At 48.0% G+C, this 19040-nt stretch overlaps 1 protein-coding gene across 2 annotated transcripts in view; it reads right to left on the minus strand.

The window, feature by feature from the left end:
* Positions 1–16375: 16375 nt before the first annotated feature.
* CABLES1 (Cdk5 and Abl enzyme substrate 1) overlaps positions 16376–19040 on the minus strand; it is a 111150-nt gene continuing 108485 nt past the window's right edge. For both annotated transcript variants that reach the window (XM_037805965.1, XM_037805964.1), the window contains one exon: positions 16376–17728. In XM_037805965.1, coding sequence (XP_037661893.1) covers positions 17588–17728 — 141 coding nt within the window. In that variant the 3' untranslated portion in view covers positions 16376–17587. The remainder of the gene's footprint in view (positions 17729–19040) is intronic.

The following is a 19040-nucleotide window of genomic DNA, read 5'->3' on the forward strand; positions in this document are numbered from 1 at the left end:
AGCCCCAAGCAGTTGTTTCAGACAGTCCCTGTCTGTTTACTAGCAGCTCTGGAGGACGAACTGAATCCTGTAGTTCCCCACTCTGCTATCTTAAGAATTCAAATCTCTCTTGGACTCCTGCTTCCACCATGAGAACATACCCTGACTAGCCTGGCTGGAGAATGAGAGACCACATGGAGCCGAGCTGAATCATCCCTAGTTGGCCATCCTAGACCAGCCAGCCCTCAGCTGATGCAGGCTCCTAAAAGTGAGCCTTGTTGATGGCAGCTGAGCTCAGCTCATATCATCCCAGCCAACTCTGGGATTCATGAGATAAAATAACTGGTTGTTTGTTTAAACTGTTAGGATTTTGGGCAGCTTGATTTGCAGCTCTATTGTGACAAAAGCTTACAGATACAGGTGGGAATAAAAGATAAGAGAAACAGAGTAGGAGGAACTTTTGGAAGACACCCTGCCCTGTGCTAGGTAGAACAGCATTCAGTCTGCCCAGATGCTCATATTTTATGGTTTCTGTAGGATTAGTGAGGAGCAGATTTGTTTCGTTGGCTGTCACTCTTGGCAAGGGGGAAGCAGGAGAATTCGAGTTGCAGCTGATTAAACTGTATAGAGAAAGCCCTGGGGGCCCCTCAGAGAAAAAAAAAAAAAATCATGCTCTCTTAAGTTTCATCTTTATCTGTTGAAATTTGAAATCCCCACCAAGGCAGTTGATCCAGATAGCCAATCAAACCTCTAGTTCATTACTTTTGACCCAATACAAAATAAAGCCAATCTGCCCTAAACCTGCTCCTATAAGATGGGCAAACCCTAGTCCAATCAGCAAGAGTCAAGCTAATTTCCTATCTATGTCTATAAAAATTCAGAACCCTGAAGCTACTTCCATTTTTGCTTCCTTTGCTGCAGCAAAACTTTGATTTCCCAAATAAAATGCTGTAGTCTGCATACTTGACTCTATTTGTCTTCCACATTGCTTTCTGTTTGGGTCCCAATGTCGCCAAACAGCAGCTGAGAGGTGAGGGAGACGGGACCGGGCCTTCAGGCAGGAAAGGACTAGCTGGAACCGGGGTTGACTTAGCAGTATGTGCCAGCTGGGGAACAAAGAAGTTCTATATTCCAATAGCTTCAAGTGAACACATGTGGGACCAAGCTATTCATAGCAGGCCTGAAGAACTATGAAATATCAGTGGCACAGCACACTGGACCCAGGCGTTTTGGCCAGAGTTGCTTGTTCCATGTCTCCCCACCCCGCTCTGCCCCAGTCTATTATTTCCCACACAGCTTCCTTCTCTTCCTCAGACCTTTATTCTTACTCACAGTCTTGATTTTAGACCTCTGAAAGGCGGCCCCCATAATGTGTGATGCCCCTGGGGACTCGCAGGCTGTGGGAAACTCAGGGTACATTTGATCAAGTTTGCCCCCAGTGGGGGAACTAGGCAGTGAATTCCACCTTGTTCTAAGGCATGGAATTTATTTTTCTTGTTGTGGCAAAGCTGATTCTTCATTATCAACAATTATTCACCTTCTTTTCCTCCATGGCCTTGTCCAACTCCCTTCACCAGGCGTGTTGAACTGAGCAGCAGCCTTGGCTGATGGTTCGGTACCCCTCTAAGTCTCAGTTCTTACACCTTTAAAATGGGAAAAGAAATTTAATTTCCTCATGGGCTTGTTGAAAGAATACAAGAAAAATACACTCATGGACGTTAAGTACTTAGCACATGTATGGAGCATAGAGTAAATACGCAACAAATGTGACTGTTGCTATCGTTATCATTCCGTTGGCGCTACAGAGGTTTGCTCTAGGTGGTAGGAGTCTTGGGGCATCCAGGTAAATGGAATGTGACAATGAGATAAAGTGACTTTAAAATCCATTGGTATTTACATATCCAAATGAGTTTGGAATATGTAATCATCCAGAATTCCTCATTTGTTCATTCATTCATTCATTCATTCAGGAAGTTATAACTGGGTGGACTTGTCTTCAGAAGTTCCTGAATACCAAACTCAAATGGTTCTCCCTCCCCATGGAAATTATTCTGGTTCTCAGGCTATTCACTTTCCCAGTCCCCACAGTAATTATTCCCAAGACTTTCCCCTCCCTTCAAACCTTCTGTGTAGACAGGCCTAACTTGTTATTTAAAGGGAAAACAAGCTGTCAGATGAGAACTCTTTTACCTTCCCAATCTCTTCCATACAAACCTGCCCATCTTTCCCCATCTTCTTTTAAATCTCCAGCCTGCCCTCTCTTTGGCACTCCAGACCCACATATTCAACACCCTAGTTTTCATCTTCGCTGAACATCCGCAAGGCATTTCAAGTCAAGTTTTCTGTAGCAGATAAGGCAGTGCACTGTTAACAAACAAAACCCCAAATTGCAGTGGCTTACCATGATAAAAGCTCTTTCTCATTGATGTAACAGTCCAAAGTGGAAGCTCCTGGTTGGCTGGTTACTTCTCTCCACATGGTAATTCAGAGATGCAGGCTTCTTCCATCTGTGGCTCTCCTACCTCTGGCATCCCCAGATTCCTCTGCATTTATCCAGTGATTTGAGAGAAGGAGGGTATAGAAGTTATACCTTTTTTTTTTTAAAGCTTTGGCCTGGGAAATGACACACAACACTTCTACCCACTGGAAAAAAACAGTCTGTAGCCACATCTGGATAGAAGAGGGGTGCTGGGAAATGTAGCCCCACATTCCCGGGAAAACTCCACATTACTAAAGGGACTTCTGCCATAAAATCCAGGACTGAACTTATGACCTTCTGTCCAAAACCAGGCCCTCTTCCAGTGTGTCCCACCTCGGTGATCAGTACCACCCTCTTTCTAGTTGCCCAAGCTAGAAACTTGAGTTCGCTTTTGATCCCTTTTCCCCTTCACTTCCTATATCTGTCACCAAGTCCTAAATATCTCTGGGGTCTAGCACTTCTCTCCATCTCCATCACCACCATTGCCCCCATCACCCTAAGCTAACATCTCATGTCCAGATCACTGCAGAAGCCTCCTAACTGGTCCAACTTTATCCATTCTGGCCCCTCTCTAATCTTTTCAAAGCCTTCCTACTGTCCTTAGCTCAGGCTTGCTCACCAATGTGTTCCCAGCACTTAGTAGGGTCCCTGTTTTCCTGGAGCTCCCAGGCTAGCAGGGAAGACAGATGTGCATCACGTAGTTGCAAATGTTAACAAGTCCCACAGAGGAGGATCATGGTGCCTTTGATGAACATCTAGTTGAGTGGTTTAACCTGGTCAGGAAAATAGGGAAGAGGAAGTTGTCCTGGCTTGGGCTGTTATGTACCCCAGAAAATGCCATGTTGTTTTAATCCATTCTTGTGGGTGCAGACCTATTATGGGTGGGACCTTTTGATTAGGTTGTTTCAACTGAGATGTGACCCAGCCCATTCAGGGTGGGGCTTAATCCTTTACTAGTGTCCTTTATGAGAAGATAAAAGGCAGAGTCATTTGCAGAGAGCAGACAGAGAGAGAGAAATGCCCTGGAGATGCTAAGAGAGAACCCACAGATGCTCAGAGAGAAGCCACTGGAATCAGAAGCTGAAAATGACAAAACCCAGGAGGGAAGGACAAGCAGTTCCCAGCCATGTGCCTTGCTATCTGACAGAAGAACTACAGATGCCAGCAGCCTTTCTTCGAAGTATCTGTTCTGGTTTACTAAAGCTGCCGTTATGCAAAACACCAGAAATGGACTGGCTTTTATAAAGGGGATTTATTAGGTTACTAAATTACAGTTCTAAGGCCATAAAAATGTTCAATTAAGGCATAAACAAGAAAGGCTGATGGCGTCTGGAAAACTTCTATCAGCTGGGAAGGCAAGTAGCTGGTGTCTGCTGGTCCTTTGCTCTTGGGTTCTGGTTTCAAAATGACTTTCGCCAAAATGTCTCTGGGCTTCTGTCTCTCTTAGCTTCCCTCTCTCAGCTCCTGTGCATCCATGCTTGTTCTCCCAGGATGTTTCTCTCTAAGCATCTGGGGGTCCTCTTTTAGCTTCTCCCGGGCAAACTCTGGACTTCATCTCTTAGCTTAGCATCTCCAAATGTCCTTTTGTCTGCATCTCCCAGTGTCTGGGTCTGTCTCAGCTCTTAGTTTCTCCCAGGGCAAACTCTGGATTGCATATCTTAGCTTCTCTCCAAAATGTCTCTCTCAGCTTCTCTGAGCTCCTTGTTTCCATGAGGTCTCTTAAAGGACTCCAGTGATCTAATTAAGACCCACCCCCCCCCCACCCTGGAATGGGCAGGGTCACACCTCTGTGGAAATGATCTAATCAACAGGTCTCACCTACAATTGGGTGGGTCACATCTCCATGAAACAACCTAATCAAATATCTCACCCTCATCAAAAGATTAATAAGTCTGACCCAACAAGATTTCATTAAAGAAAATGGCTTTTTGTGGGGGAGATAATAGATTCAAACCAGCATGTGCCTTGCTATCTGACAGAGGAACTCTGGATGCCAGCAGCCTTTCTTCAGAGATGGTATCCTCTTGTTGATGCCTTAATTTGGACATTTTCACAACATTAGAACTATAACTTGTAACTTAATAAATCCCCATTGTTAAAAGCCAATCCATTTTTGGTATATTGTACTTCAACAGCTTTAACAAACCAAAACAGAAGGGATGCTTGAGCTGAGATTTAAAGAATGAATAGGAGTTCACTGGGCAAGAGGGAGGGAAGGGCTTTTCTAGGGGGAGAGCATATGCAAAGACCCAGCCCCAGGAGGGAGTATGGTGTGTGATTGGATGAGACCAGAGAGGCTGGTAGGGTTCCACTAAGAGGGCTTTGTAGACCACACTTAGGAGTTTTATCTTTTTTACTTTTTAGGAGTAGAAAGAGTAGATTGAATTTAGCAGCCAAAGCATCTACTTTGGGACAGCTGCCAGGCCAGAGACACAGCTGTGGAAGATGGTGTCCCTGACCTGGGGGGACGGGGAGCAGGCAAGGAATAGATGGTTTTGTGCAGGGGTCTCTCTGTGGTGATCTGTTGCCTCCCCAGCAGGGGCAGCCTCTCTGAATGGAGGCCCAAGGGAGGCTTGAGTCAAGTCAGGAGGGATGTCACACAGTCACTCCAAGAACACTGCCCATTGCTCAGAGCCTCGCTGGACCAAATCTCTGAAATGTCCCATTTTTCTCTATGTGAGGATGGATTTTATTCTTTGAAAATGCCAGAAGTCACTGGGGGCCAATGGTGAATGAGGTCAGTGGCAGCTTGGGTGGAGTGTTCTGGGTGAAATTTGAGGTGAGGGTGTCTTGTGATAAGGCTGGTTTCTTATCCTGCTGATGAATTGACCTCAGTGTCAGGCCCAGAAGAGGTGCCCCCAAAGGCTTTGCACCTTGGACTCATGCTGCCATGGCTCACGGATGGGTGCCTGCTTTCCATTCAGGACCTCCTTCGGTCCTCACCCCCTCCCTATGAGAAACGACCCTTTTTATGGCTAAGGTCTGACACTCCTTCAGGGAGACTTTGTAACTGGCCCAGACTTGCAGGGCTCTTCCACCTGCCCTGAGAAAAACTCATATCTCCACCCTCGGAGCCTTTCTTTTAACCACTCTCGTGTGTTGCCTCCCAGGCTGACTACTTGAGAAAGCAGTGATTGTTTATATAAGGTTTAGATTTATTAAAAGAATAGCTTTATTATATTTTGTTAAGTGAGATAAACCATGTGAAAGTGCTTTGTTATTTATTACTTCCGTAATATGTCCATCACACACAAAGAGAATGGAAGGCAAACACACCCTCCATCCCTTGCTTCTAAAAATGTGGCTGCAGACCAGCAACACTGGCTACATAGTCTCATGGCCCATCCTACACCTACCAACTTAGCATCTGCAACTTAACAGTTCCTGTGCATGTTGAAGTCTGAGCAGTCGGTCTAGTACCAGAATCCTCCCCTGCCTCCCATACATCGCCTGCTACATCTCAGTACCCTGAGGGCTGTGACTCTCAGACTCTGGAATGCATAAAATTCACCTGGGGAACTTGTTCCAATGTAGATTGCCAGGCCCAGCCCTCAGAGATCCTAGAAGTCTCAGGGATCCTCATGTTTAAAAGGCATGCAAGGTGACTATGATGCATCTGGTCCTGCTAGGACCACACTTTGAGGCTCCTCAAATACCTCTTTAGTTTTCCAGCAAAATATGTAGTCCTGAATAGCAGCAGGTCTCTGGAACTTTCTATGGGCAACTACAAGAGTCACTGCTCAAAGCCCTGGTCTCGTCCTAGTAGCAAAGGAGCTCTGTCTAAATTCAGGAACATCAGTAGAATGAATACCCACTTCCCCTCCTTCTCTGTCTTTTCATGTCTTGGTTTCTTTTCAGTTCTTACCAGCTGAGATCATTCTCTATTTAGAGCTGTGGTTAGAGACTTCCTGCGAATCATTTTATTTGCTATGGAAAAAAAGTTTGTTCCCTCTTTTTTTAGGATGGTTGTGTTAACACACACCTTTTTAGATCCCTTGGTGAGGCCATGGCAGGCAAGTTCTGGGAACTCTACAAAGCAAAGCATGTCTCCCAAAAATAAGGCCTCAGAGCTTTAATGACGGGACAGCTTTGGAAAATACCGGTCCCCAAAAGATGATTGGGAGTTTAATGGACATCAGTTAAATTGAGACTAGGATGTTACGTGTGTTCGGAGGAGTTCATCTCTGTGCAGTGGCTGTGAAGTGGACGAGTGTGCTAGGATCCTGAAGAGGTTCGGAAAAGGAGGCTGTGTGACAAGGAGAGAGCGGGACACCATGGCAGGGCCTGCAGGATGGATGGCAGAAGGGCTGGAGTTGGGAATGGCCAACAGGAGCTTTGGGGAAGGAAAGGGGGATGGGGCAGGAGGCCCCAGATGTGAAGCAGAGGAGCAGAGAGAGAGGACCCAGTGGAGAGACTGGAAGGGAGAAATGCAGGGGCGGAGCCACGCTGGCTGGTTGGTGGTGCAGGGAATGGAGCAGCCTGCTGGCCTGTGACGGATGAGCTGGTGAGAAAAGGGATAGCGTGGCACAGCCCAGGAGATGAGGGAGCATCCTGGGAGAGGAGAGAAAGGCAACTCCCTTCTGCGAGCAGAAGACTGGGCGTGAGAGGTGAGCTGGGGTGGCAGGGATGCAAAGCAGCTGAGGACCTTGAAAGACCCGCAGAGGGGCTGACATGAGGGCCGGGTAAAGGGGACAGGAAGCTTCCAGAATAGCTTGTTCTGGTTTTGATGGGACGTGTCATATAACCCCGAACTGAACTGGTGAGGGGCCTTGACCCCGAAATTCGCTGCGGTGACGCTGAGGCCTGAGGCAGGACGCTGGACAGCCGGGGAGACCTCGGGAGACGGCAGGACGCGGGGAGGAGCGGGTGCCGGGGAAGGCTGCGGCAGGGGCGCGGGGTCCACCCACCGCCGGGCGCATCGGGGCGCGTGGGGACGGCGCCGGCAGCGCTTCCCACCGGCGCTCGGAGTGTTTGCGCATCTGAGCGCCGCGGGCTCTGACTTCTCTGGAGGGTGGCGTCGGGCCACGTGGAGGGCCTGTGTGGCGTGTGTCGGCGCGGCTGCCTGCACTGGGCCTCTGAACGTCCCATCGCGTTCCTGCCATAGGCACCTGGGGTGACTTGGCTGAAGGCAGCAGCGAAACACTGTAAGTCCATTTACTGGCCGATGTATGTGGGCGCGGCCGTCGAGTTGAAGGGCCCTTTGTGCCTGTTTGGGTACGTGGACTCTCCCAGCCCCTGGGTCCTCAAGCTGCAACCACACCCTCTGTCTGCCCCAGCAGTGGGGACAAGAAGCCCAAGGAGGCGTCCAGGAAGCCACAGCCTCTCCTCTGGGGCTGGGTGGGGTGGAAATCTGTGAGTAAAATACAAAGCAAGTTGGGAGGAGGATTCGTTGCCAGACCCAGAGCAGCCGGCTTTGGAGTAGGAAGTGGAAGTGAGGACCCTTGGAGATTGGCTGTAGACTGACTTATTTGTCACCTTGTTTCTGTTGCTTAATATTGCATCCTTCTCCACGTCCAGGTCCAGGGTCCATCTCAGGCGAGGACCAGGTGGTCTCCCCCTGCCATCCCCCTACCCCAATCTCCAAAGCCTGGATAGTGAGGGAAGGGCCAGCCGGGGCCAGCCCAGTCCTCCCCGCTGGCGGGGGCAGTGCCACTGCCACGTGGTCACAGCTGTCCTCAGGTTGGAAAATGGAGTGGGGGCTGCGTTTAGTGTCACTGTACCCTGGGAACTGGGCACAGTAGTAAGACTCAGGGCCTGCCATGGCCACTACACTGCACTGCTCCATTATGCGTCCTTCTCCTTGGGGACCCCATCCAGGACTGCAGCAACCTTGCCTGCTGCTGGCACCATCCCTCCTGGTAGCTCTTGAGCCATGAGAAACGGCATCAGATGCAGTGTTTGTATCTGAGTGTGACTGTGTCCGCTTGTGTGTGTGTGTGTGTGACTGTGGATCTGTTTGTATCTATGAGTTTGTGTGACTGTATATGTATATGAATGTGATTATATATGCATCTGTGTGTTTCTGTGTGTATCTCTCTGGGTCCATATGTGTCTCTATCTGTGAGTGTGGTTGTGTGTCTGCAAATGTGACTGTGTGTCTGTGCATGTATCTCTGTGTGTCTGTATCCTTGTACCTTGTGTGCATCTGTGTGTGTGTGCTGGGTGTGTATGTTTGTGTCTGTGAGCCTATCTTATGTTTCTCTGTGTCTATCTGTGCATCTGTGTGCAGGCAGGAGGAGCGTCTGGTCCCAGTGGCAGGTATGGGATCCGTTTGACCTGGCCAAGTGGCTGACTGGGCTCAGCTGTGGGAGTTCTCAGGCGGGAGAGGGGTGGGCCCTGGCAGGACCCTGCAACTCAGCTCAGCCCCTCCCTGACTGTGTTTTCTCTCTACCTCCAGTCAGTGATGATGGTCAAGGCTCCCTCTCTCCCAGAGAGAATTCCAGGCACTTGGCTTTGCCATCACCCAGATGCCTTCCCAATTACTGCCCATATACCAGCTGTGGGGCTCGGGGCTGCAGGCTTCTAATTCCTTCTCGCCACCATTGATTCTGTTCTGCTTATATGCCTGCCTCTTCCCCTTGGTGTCTTGCAGTTGTACTCTGAAAACTTCAGACTTCCTATCTGAGCCCTGAACAGCCTCCAATTTTCCGTCAGTGTCTGTGAAGTGCTTTGGGGGAGGACTTAGACAATACCCCCCATGCACCCCCCACTGCTCCCCCAGCTAGAATGCAGGCCGAGCTGGTGGGTACAGCCTGGAACTCTGTATGCAGGGAGCCCAGAGACCGTATGTGACTCCAGCTCTCTTTAGGAGTTTTCTTGGATATAAGGCCCTTCTGTTGGAAATTTAAGGGCTGTAGCAATAGTAGCACCATCCTGTGGGAAAGGCCCGTGCTCGGCACTCAGGCAAGTCAGCCCAGCAAGGCTGACACTGTGCTGGGCCCACTGCTGGGTTTCCGCTCCTGCCGACACTGTCTGTCCCCAACAGTTTAGCCTGTAGGGAAGGAATTTTGTGGCAACAAGTGGATGAGGAGCTAGGAACATGCTTTGACAATCAATGTTCATGGCTTCCAACTTGTCAAAAATCCTGACACTGAACCCTTCCAAGAGGGGAACACCTGCTGGGCTTCCCCAGGTGAAGGTGGTAGAGTTCCAGCGCCTGCATGCTCCCCCACTCCCTCCTACCCGCCATGCCTCCAGCTGCATTCACACCGTCCTCTTGCTCGGCCTGCACAGCACCTGTCTCGTTTCTTCTGGAATTCCAGGGTCCTGGCCATGGGTAACTGGCCTACTGGTCTCTCGGCAGCAAGCCTGCCTGGGGCACGACTCAGTGGATGTGAGCCCACCTCCTAGCGCTCCCCCTACCCCAGGTGGGTGCCCAGGGCAGGGAGCCATGGCTCGGCTGGGTTGTACCCTGCACGTTGGCTCTGGCCTCCAGGCCCTGTGAACCCAAATGAAGTATGTCATATTCCCTATTTGGTCCTTGACAACATCTGTACTACAACATCGTCCTCTTTAGCAGGACTTTTTTCCTAACTCAGGTTCAGGGGGAGGTAATAGTAATGGTTGTTTCCATTTATTGAGCACCTACTGTATGCCAAGCCCTGGGCCAGGTGTTCATTATCTCATTTGGTCCTCCCAGGACTGCTCTGATGGGAGTGCTCTTATCCCCTGTTCACACCCAGTCTGGCTCCCAAGCCTTTTCCTTTCTTCTTCTGCCTGCCTCTCTCAGGGCCGGCAGCCTCGGGAGGATAAAGGCTGCTCCTGAAAAACCATACCCCTGTTCCCGGCCCTCCTCCTCTGGCTGCACAGGCTTCCCAGGAACAGTGTTTGTTCCCAAGCTTCCCTTGAAAACTCTTTCTGCCATTCTCTAATAGGTATGGGAGGAGGGAAAGTAATTTATTCATTTGTGTCTTGTTTTTTGCTTTGCAAAGAAAAATGAAAATTGGTTTCATGGGAGAAGGCAGTTGCCTTAGGAGAAAACTTGTATCTGGCTTTGAATCTCATAAAATGGTCTGTAGGTTTCACCAGCAACTTCTAGGGATGCCTCGAAAGGGATCTGCTTCTTTTGCCCTGAAGCTCGAGTTTTTGAAAAATTGTTTATAGTGAGTGGTTCTGGCAGAATGTGCCATCCAGCCTCCCCACCGGACCCCTGGGTTTCCTTTTGTATGGTCTTGAATGATCCAATTCTGTTCAGAAGCCTCTCAAAAGAGAGCTCCCAAGAGCTCCAGAGTTCCAGGAGAGCGCACACTAGGGCAACAAGAATGTCTTTCCTTGAGTGCGTGGAGGGGGCCTGGACATCACCAGCACAGCCGAGGGCTGCTGCAGGGTCACGCCCACCGCCAGTCCAATCGACCTGGGGCAATCGAAGTCAGTTCAGTGAAGGAGATTTTTAAGGAGGTGTGGACAGGTTAAGGGGCCAAGGAGGGACGGTGAGAACCCAGGGACCAGCAGGGGCTGGGGACTGGGGCTGTGGAGTTCACACCTGGACCCTGGACCCCTCCTGCTCAGTGCCTCTCGGGAGCAGAACCTCACCAGAAGCTGGAGGGCTCAGGTCCCTGAGGGGTGCGGCCCCGTCGAGTCAGCCTCCAGGGCTTGGAGCAGAGAATGGATTCAGAGATGCAAATGGCGGATAAGCACCGGATGGGGTTGTTATTGAATTCATTCAATTCAACCAACACGTATTTGGTGAATTCCCCTACAGGCTCTGTGCTAGGTGCCTGGGGATATGGTGGTAGATGCCATTCCTGCCTTCCTGAACTGTATGATATAGGGTACAGAGTAGGTGTTAGTGACCCTGGAGGTGTCTCTCAGGCATCTGGTGAGGGCTGGGTTTCTGCAGGTGGAGATTTTAATATGCATACAAATCACCAAGGGATCTTGTAACTGCAGATTCTGCATTTCTGTCGAGCCTGCGATGCTGCTGCTGGTCTGTGGCCCACACTTTGAGTCGCAAGATTTGCAAGTGTATATAGGGAAGCAGAGTACTCGCCAGGAGTATCTTTGTGGTTTAACCAGCGCTACATTTGCAGACTTTCGGAAATTTCCATTAGAAGCCTTTAGAAGTCTGAACGGTCCTTTATGGGGGTGGAGGGCTTGCTGAGATAGTACCCTCTCCCGTGCTAGATTGGGCCCCTTTTGCTTGGTGCAGACATGTGTGCGTGTGTGTGTGTGAGCATGTAGAACTGGTGATGGGGAGCATTCCCTTTACAGGCATACCTTGTTTTATTGCACCTTGCTTTATTGTGCTTCGCAGATATTGCGTTCTTTACAAATTGAAGGTTTGTGGCAACCCTGTCGAGCAAGTCTATTGGTGCCGTGTTTCCAACAGCATGTGCTCACTTCACATCAATATGTCTTAATTTGGTAATTCTTGCAATATTTCAGACTTTTCATTATTTTATCTGGTATGGTGATCTGTGATCAGTTATCTTTGATGTTACTATTGTAGCTTTAGGGTACCATGAACCATGCCCATATGACGGCCAACTTGATTGATAAGTGTTTTGTGTTCTGACTGTTCCACTGACTCACTGTTCCATCTTGCTGCCTCTCATTGGGCCTCCCCATTTCCTGAGACACAATACTGAAATTAGGTCAATTAATAACCCTACAGTGGCCTCCTAAGTGTTCAAGTGAAAGGAAGAGTCACACATCTCTCACTTTAAATCAAAAGCTGGAAATGGTTAAGCTTAGTGAGGAAGGCATGTCAAAAGCTGAGATAGGCCGAAGGCTATGCCTCTTGTGCCAAACAGTTAGCCAAATTGTGAATGCAAAGGAAAAGTTCTTGGAGGAAATTAAAAGTGCTACTGCAGTGCCTTAATTCTCGAAGGTGATTGCATATAACTACAATAGCTTACAAGGCGGTGACCTGTGTGATTGTGAAAATCTGGTGGCTCATACTCCCTTTATCCAGTGTATGGACAGATGAGTAGAAAAATGGGGACAAAAACTAAATGAAAAATAGGGTGGGATGGAATGTTTTAGGTGTTCTTTTTTACTTTTATTTTGGAATAAGGAGAATGTTCAAAAATTGATTCTGGTGGTGAATACACAACTATATGACAGCAGTGTGAATAATTAATTGTATACTGTGGATGATTGTAGGGTATGTGAATATACCTCAATAAAACCATATTTTTAAAAAAAGGGCTACTCCAGTGAATACATGAATAAGAAAGTGAAACAGGCTTATTGCTGATATGGAGAAAGTTTGAGTGTTCTGGATAGACGGTCAAACCCATTACAACATAAGCCAAAAGCCTAATCCAGAGCAAGCTCCTAACTCTTTTCAATTCCATGAAGGCTGAGTGAGATAAGTGAGGAAGCTGCAAAAGAAAAGTTTGAACCTAGCTGAGATTGGGGCATGAGGTTTAAGAAGCTGTCTCCATAACATAAAACTGTAAGGTGAGGCAGCAAGTGCTATAGAAGCTGCAGCAAGTTATCCAGAAGATCTACTAAGATAATTGATGAAGGTGGCTACACTAAAAACAGATTTTCAGTGGAGACGAAATAGGCTTCTATTGAAAGATGCCATCTAGGACTTTCATAGCTAGAGAGAAGAAACCAATGTCTGCTTTCAAAGCTTCAAAGGACAGGCTGACTCTCTTGTTAGGGGCTAATACAGTTGGTGACTTTAATTTGAAGCTAGTTCTCATTTACCATTCTGGAAATCCTACAGCCCTTAAGAATTAGACTAACCTGACTCTGCCTGTGCTCTACAAATGGAACAACAAAGCCTGACTGACAACACATCTGTTTACAATATGATTTACTGAATATTTTAAGCCCACTGTTGATGCCTACTGCTCAGAGGAAAAAAAAAAAAAAAAAGATTCTTTTCAAAATGTACCTAGTCAGCCAAGAGCTCTGATGGAGCTATATGAGATGAATGTTGTTTTCATGCCTGGTAACACAACACTCATTCTGCAGCCCATGGATCAAGGAGTTATTTAGACTTTCAAGTCTTATTATTTAAGAAACACATTTCACAAGGCTACGACTGCCATAGATAGTGATTCTTCTGATGATCTGGGAAAAGTCAGTTGAAAACATTCTGGAAAGACTACCATTCTAGATGCTATGAAGAAGATTTGTGATTCATGGGAGGATGTCAAAATATCAACCTTCACAGGAGTTTGGAAGAAGTTGATTCCAACACTCACGGATGACTCTGAGGGGTTCAAGACTTCAGTGGAGGAAGTAACTGAAGATACGGTGGAAATAGCAAGAGACCTAGAATTAGAAGTGGAGCCTGAGGATGCGATTGCATTGCTGCAATCTCATGATAAAACTTACAAGTATGAGGAGTCACTTCCTAGGGATGAGCAAAGAAAGTGGTTTCTTGAGATGGAATCTACTCCTAGGGAAATGACAACAGAGGTTTTAGATTACATAAACTTAGTGGATAAAGCAGGAATGGGTTTGAGAGGGTTGACGGCAATTTTGAAAGAAGTTTTCCTGTGGGTAAAATGCTATCAACCACGGCCTGCTACAGAGAAATCTTTCGTGAGAGGAAGACTCAGTCAGTGTGATAAACATCATTATTGTCTTATTTTAAAAAATTGCCATGCCCCCCCCCCCACCTCTAGCAACCACCACCCTGGTGAGTCAGCAGCCATCAACATTGGGGCGACACCTTCCACCAGCAAAAAGACAATGACTTGCTGAAGGCTCAGAGGATGGCTAGCAGTTTTTAGCAATACAGTCTTTTTTTAATGCATGTACATCTTTTTAAGACATAATGCTATTGCACACTTGATAGGCTACAGTATGATGTAAACATAACTTTTAAATGCACTGGGAAACAAAAAATTTGTGACTCGCTTTATTGTAGTGGTCTGAACTGAGCCCACAATATCCCAAAGTAAGCCCGTACCTGTCATCGTCCAGTTTTCCAAAAGCTTTTTACTTCAGTTCCGCCTTGCAGTTGTACTACTAGAAGCCGCGTTTTGTTTTTTGTTAGGGTTAATGACATGTGACTCCAGATTTATACTCTTGGTGTTTATGACCCGGTCAGGGCTGCTGCTGGGAAATGTGATCCCTTGGGTTTCTCCCCTTTAAAAAAGCCCCTTTCTTTGAAGGACTTCTTCCATGGACCGACAAATAATTTCCAGGTAACAAATTACCAGGCTCAAATTTACTTTGTTCTCCGGCTCCTGACCCCTCTCATTTGCAAATTGCAAAGGGGGCGCAATTGTTTCAGGTTGTAATGAAGTTATTGGAGGTGGCTGGGGCTAGCAGAGGGCCTGTTCAGCTCTGAACCGGAAATGTCTGAGAGCGAGATAAAATATTCTGCAGCAAGAACATTGAAGAGTTTTATTTGCTGTTGGGGGATGGAGGGGACAGGAAGAAGTAACCAGGAGGGGAAGCAACCTCAAACCTCCCCTGCTCCCCCATCAGTAAAGGGAGGGAATGTGGTACAGAGTGATTTGTGGTGTTAAGTGGCTGCCTAAACTGAGCCTGCTGGATGGTAGGGGAATTTTCTTATCACAAAAAGGCTGAGGAAGACAAACAGCATTTGCATTTAGTATGGATTTCCTGTTTTGATCTAAGGTTTTATTGGGCTGCAAAAAAGTAAAGTAGTGACTTTTACTTACCCCTGTGTCACTGGGCTGGCTGGGGCTCAGTCCACAAGGGCAGGTACACTTGGGGTTTGGGGGTGGACCAGAACCTGGACCAGGTGGGGTTCACAGTGGGTTCCCTCCTCTTGGACAGTGACCCATGCTGTCCACTGCCTCCCAAGGGGCAGCACGAGAGGGAGCAGGCTTGGAAGAGAGCCAGAATTGCCCTATGGGTGGAGGGCTAAGGGGTTGAGCCTCAGAATCTTCTAGAACCAGTCTGCTGAGCATCCTCACTGATTCCTGGACTCCTTGCCATCAGGATCCTAAAAGCCCAAGGCTGGAGGAATTGTCTGGATGTACCCCATCACGGGACACTCTGGCGGTGACCTACACCCCTCACCCTCTTCCTCCTTTGCTACCAGAAAGCATCTGCTATAGACAAGCAAAAGGAGACCTCTCAACAAAATGCTTTCATTTCAGCTCCCCTCTCAACAAATGCCCAGGCCAAAATAGTTTAAAATTGAGTCTTAAAAAGTTTCCTGAGTTCATCTCATAGATGCAGAAAAACCAAATACCATCCCACCCCCTAAATCCAAGAATATCAGCCTGATTGTAAGACACAGGCTTCCCTCCCCACGCCAGGGCTGGTGGCCTCCACCATCAGATGTCCTTCCAAGCTTGGCAGGGGACTCAAGGCAAACGGACAGTGGGGAGCTCTGCAGGCACCTTTTCAAGGCCATGGGCCCAGTCTTCCCACCAGCCGGGCATTCCCCAGGGCGTAGAGTGGGCTGAGCAGCCAGCGGGGCTCACTGGAGAAAATGCAAAGTGAGAGATGAGGTCCATGCTGTCTATTTGGGCCTGAAAATATTAGGAGATGGTCAGGGGCATTTTGTAGTTCAGGGCAATGGAACTGCTTTAAACACCTTGTCCTTCCCAACTTGCCTTATGACCAGTGTTCCTTAAAGATTAGTAGATCTAGATTTATGTCAATCTAAGAGATCAAGTTGATTATATACCTCCAACCAAAAGCACAACTGATTCTGGCTAAGGAAATGTGTTAGCAAGTGAGGACTAAATTCAGTTAAATCTAAGATTCTATTTTCTCCCTCACCAGCTGCTGCTTGAATTTCTTCAGCTGCCTATCAGATTCTTTCAAGCTCTGCTAACTAAAGCTGTCTACACTGGGTTTCTCCGTCTCGCTTTCTCTAGGGTGATGTGAAACGCTCCTAATCTGGGCCCTAACTTGAACCCGTGTGTTAAGTCTGAAGTGGGGGTGCGGTGGCAGGTGAATTAGCAATGCAGGCAGGGCCGAGGGCTATGGGTGAGATATTTGTGTATACACATACACACACGTACGTACGAAACAATAAAGCATTTTAATTCTTTTTTACACAGCCACAAGCGGCTTCCTCCAGCAGGTAGGTCTCCGCTGGCCCCTCTCGGGAGCTGCCAGGAGGCAGTGGCATGGTGAAGCGTCCCACTGAGTCAGCACAAATCACAGCCACCACTGGAACCGAATGCTTAAAGTTCTGCACGAGCAGCCCCGGCTGTGTGGCAGTCTAAGGATCACTGCTTCCTTAACCAACTCAACTTCAGCTCAAAACGCAGTTGGTGTCAGCTGTCAAAAGCCTAGAAACACCAATCACATTATGTTGTCCCTACTCTTGATTTTTATAAAATTTTTTTACATCTAGCACAATAAATGTGCTTATTATGCACTCTAACATAGAGCACGCTATATCCACCATGGAGTGCACCCCAGCCACCTCCGCAGTGGGGAAAAGTGCAAAAGTTAATCTATGCACAGGGACAGGGCGGGTCCCACTCAGCGCCTCTGCCACACAACTGGATCCAATAGTGAACACTTGTTTTCTTTGTCCTGTGGGTCATAGTAGCAGTAGCAGAAACAATGCCATTTTCTACGGGGTAGGGGGTATCCAACAGTCTGGTACAGAGAGAGAGATTATCCACCAGAACTCATCTAGAAAGAACTGCTAAAGGTCAGCCTGGCTCAGGACCCCAGGTTCAGGCTGCTCCATAAAGGGTGGGAATGGCTTTGGGGGGCTGGGACTGAGGCAGTACCCCCTCCCCGTCACACACACACACGCAGCCGCACACCCCACGGGAACATGTCCTTCCAAGAGCTGATGCAAAAATCGATTGGCACACTCTTTTTGACACAGTGAAGGTATCTTTTGAAAGCTTTCCCCCAGCTCCCTCCCACTTTACTCTACCACTTTGTGTTCTGAGTCGGAACGGGCTGGAGAAGTTCTTGGAGGAAGATAGGAAAGGGGCAGCTAAGAATTTGTGCTCATGGAGAGCGGAAATGGAGCTCTGCTTTCTTCCTTTGGCTCCAGCACGCTTCTCCCTCCTTCCCCTGCTGATAGTTCAGCTCAGCTAACCCGAATGAAGACTCCCTGAAAAGTTCCCGGTGCTGCTTCTACACAGAAAACCTGTTGAGAGGGAAAAGCGAGTTTGGTGTTTTGAGTTCTACTTTCGCGTTTCCAGTGGTACGTGCTGCCCCTCAGGGCTCAGAGGCAACGTCCTGGCCCCTCCCTGGGGGCCTGTGCTAGGAGTTCTGGACCAGGCGTCTATAGTGGGGCATGACTTCATGTTCTGGCAAATGAAGGGCGAACTCCAAGGCCACCAACACTGGGAATTCAAAGGCAATCAGTTCTCGTCTGTTCAGCCGGAACTTCTCTTCCAGTTTCTGCCACAAAATGAAAGAAAACCAAAAAATCAAAATCCTGGGCTTTCTCCAAGTGTCACATCTCTATTCACGGGGCAGTGATTATGAGAAACCCATATGGGAAAGACTTCATGGAGGAAAAGAGGGAGGCATAAGCTGCACTTCCTGCTCTCAGTACTGGGCGCGAAGGAATCAGACCTTTCTGATCACGTGGTGTATTTAATTCTCTCAATAACCTAACAAGGGTGATGCTGAATTTATCTCCATTTTACAGAGGAGAAAACAGGCTCCAAGAGGTTAAGTAGCATGTCCAAGGCCACACGGACAGTAAACTGCAACCTGGAGGGTCCAACCCAACTGGGTTTCAGAATCCTACATGGTTACAACTAGAAATATGGTAAATATCTACAACAACAGATAATCACATGGTAAATTCAGAATTGGGCGAGCTGATGACGTAGTTCAATCCTTTCATTTTACAGACAAGGAATCACATCCTTTCAGAGTGTCCTGTGTCTGGCTTACATCTGATCGGGGCTGAGAGCTGGGGCATTTGGCCCCTGCCCGCAGCTCTACCACCCGCACCGCGTCAGCCCACCCAGCGGTGGGAAATGGAGGGGACAATCAGGCTGAGGGTGGGGAAGGCAGGCCTCAGTTTTGCTAGGGTACATCCTGCTTTGGCTTAAACTCAACTTGTAGCTTAATAAAAAAATGTAGCCAGAGATCAATTGGTGAGGCATTCAGGTTCTAACTGGGTTGTGATCTTGCATTAGATCAATTGCTCCTGTGAAGAGCTTGCCAGCCCTTTACGGTTATATTCTGTGTTCATCCTATCAGCACTGGCTGAGTGGCACATCACTCAACTGGGTTAATATGTTGCTTCTAAAGATTCATTAGTTCAGCAGATATCTCTGTAAGCCCTGTCTCAGCTTTTCTCCAATGATCACCTTTTTGTTCCTAAAAGTATTTATTGGTCAAGCTAGATGACTTGTGCCATTTCTTCTCAAAATCAGCAAAGCACTGACCTAAAGAATCCTCTTTCGTGTGTGTATGAAACACCTAGTGTCCTTTCTGCTCATTTTCCTTTACAACTGACAATGGCTGGACAGACAGACAATGGGACCTTCATATAGCAGTCCAAGGAGTATTTCCTGATTCTGATGGGGGCTGTCCTTATAAAGGACTAATCCCAAATGAACCCACACTTTTCCCCAAAGACAAGGCAATGGTCAGCAGGGAACCTGCTGGAGTCCCATAGTCCACCAGTTCCCTTGCAATCCCACTGGCATCTACAGCCACAGGAGTAAGTTTACCCCTTGTGATGTCTGACAGT

This window comes from Choloepus didactylus, chromosome 16 (genome assembly GCF_015220235.1).
Source record: "Choloepus didactylus isolate mChoDid1 chromosome 16, mChoDid1.pri, whole genome shotgun sequence".
Taxonomy (NCBI): Eukaryota; Metazoa; Chordata; class Mammalia; order Pilosa; family Megalonychidae; genus Choloepus; species Choloepus didactylus.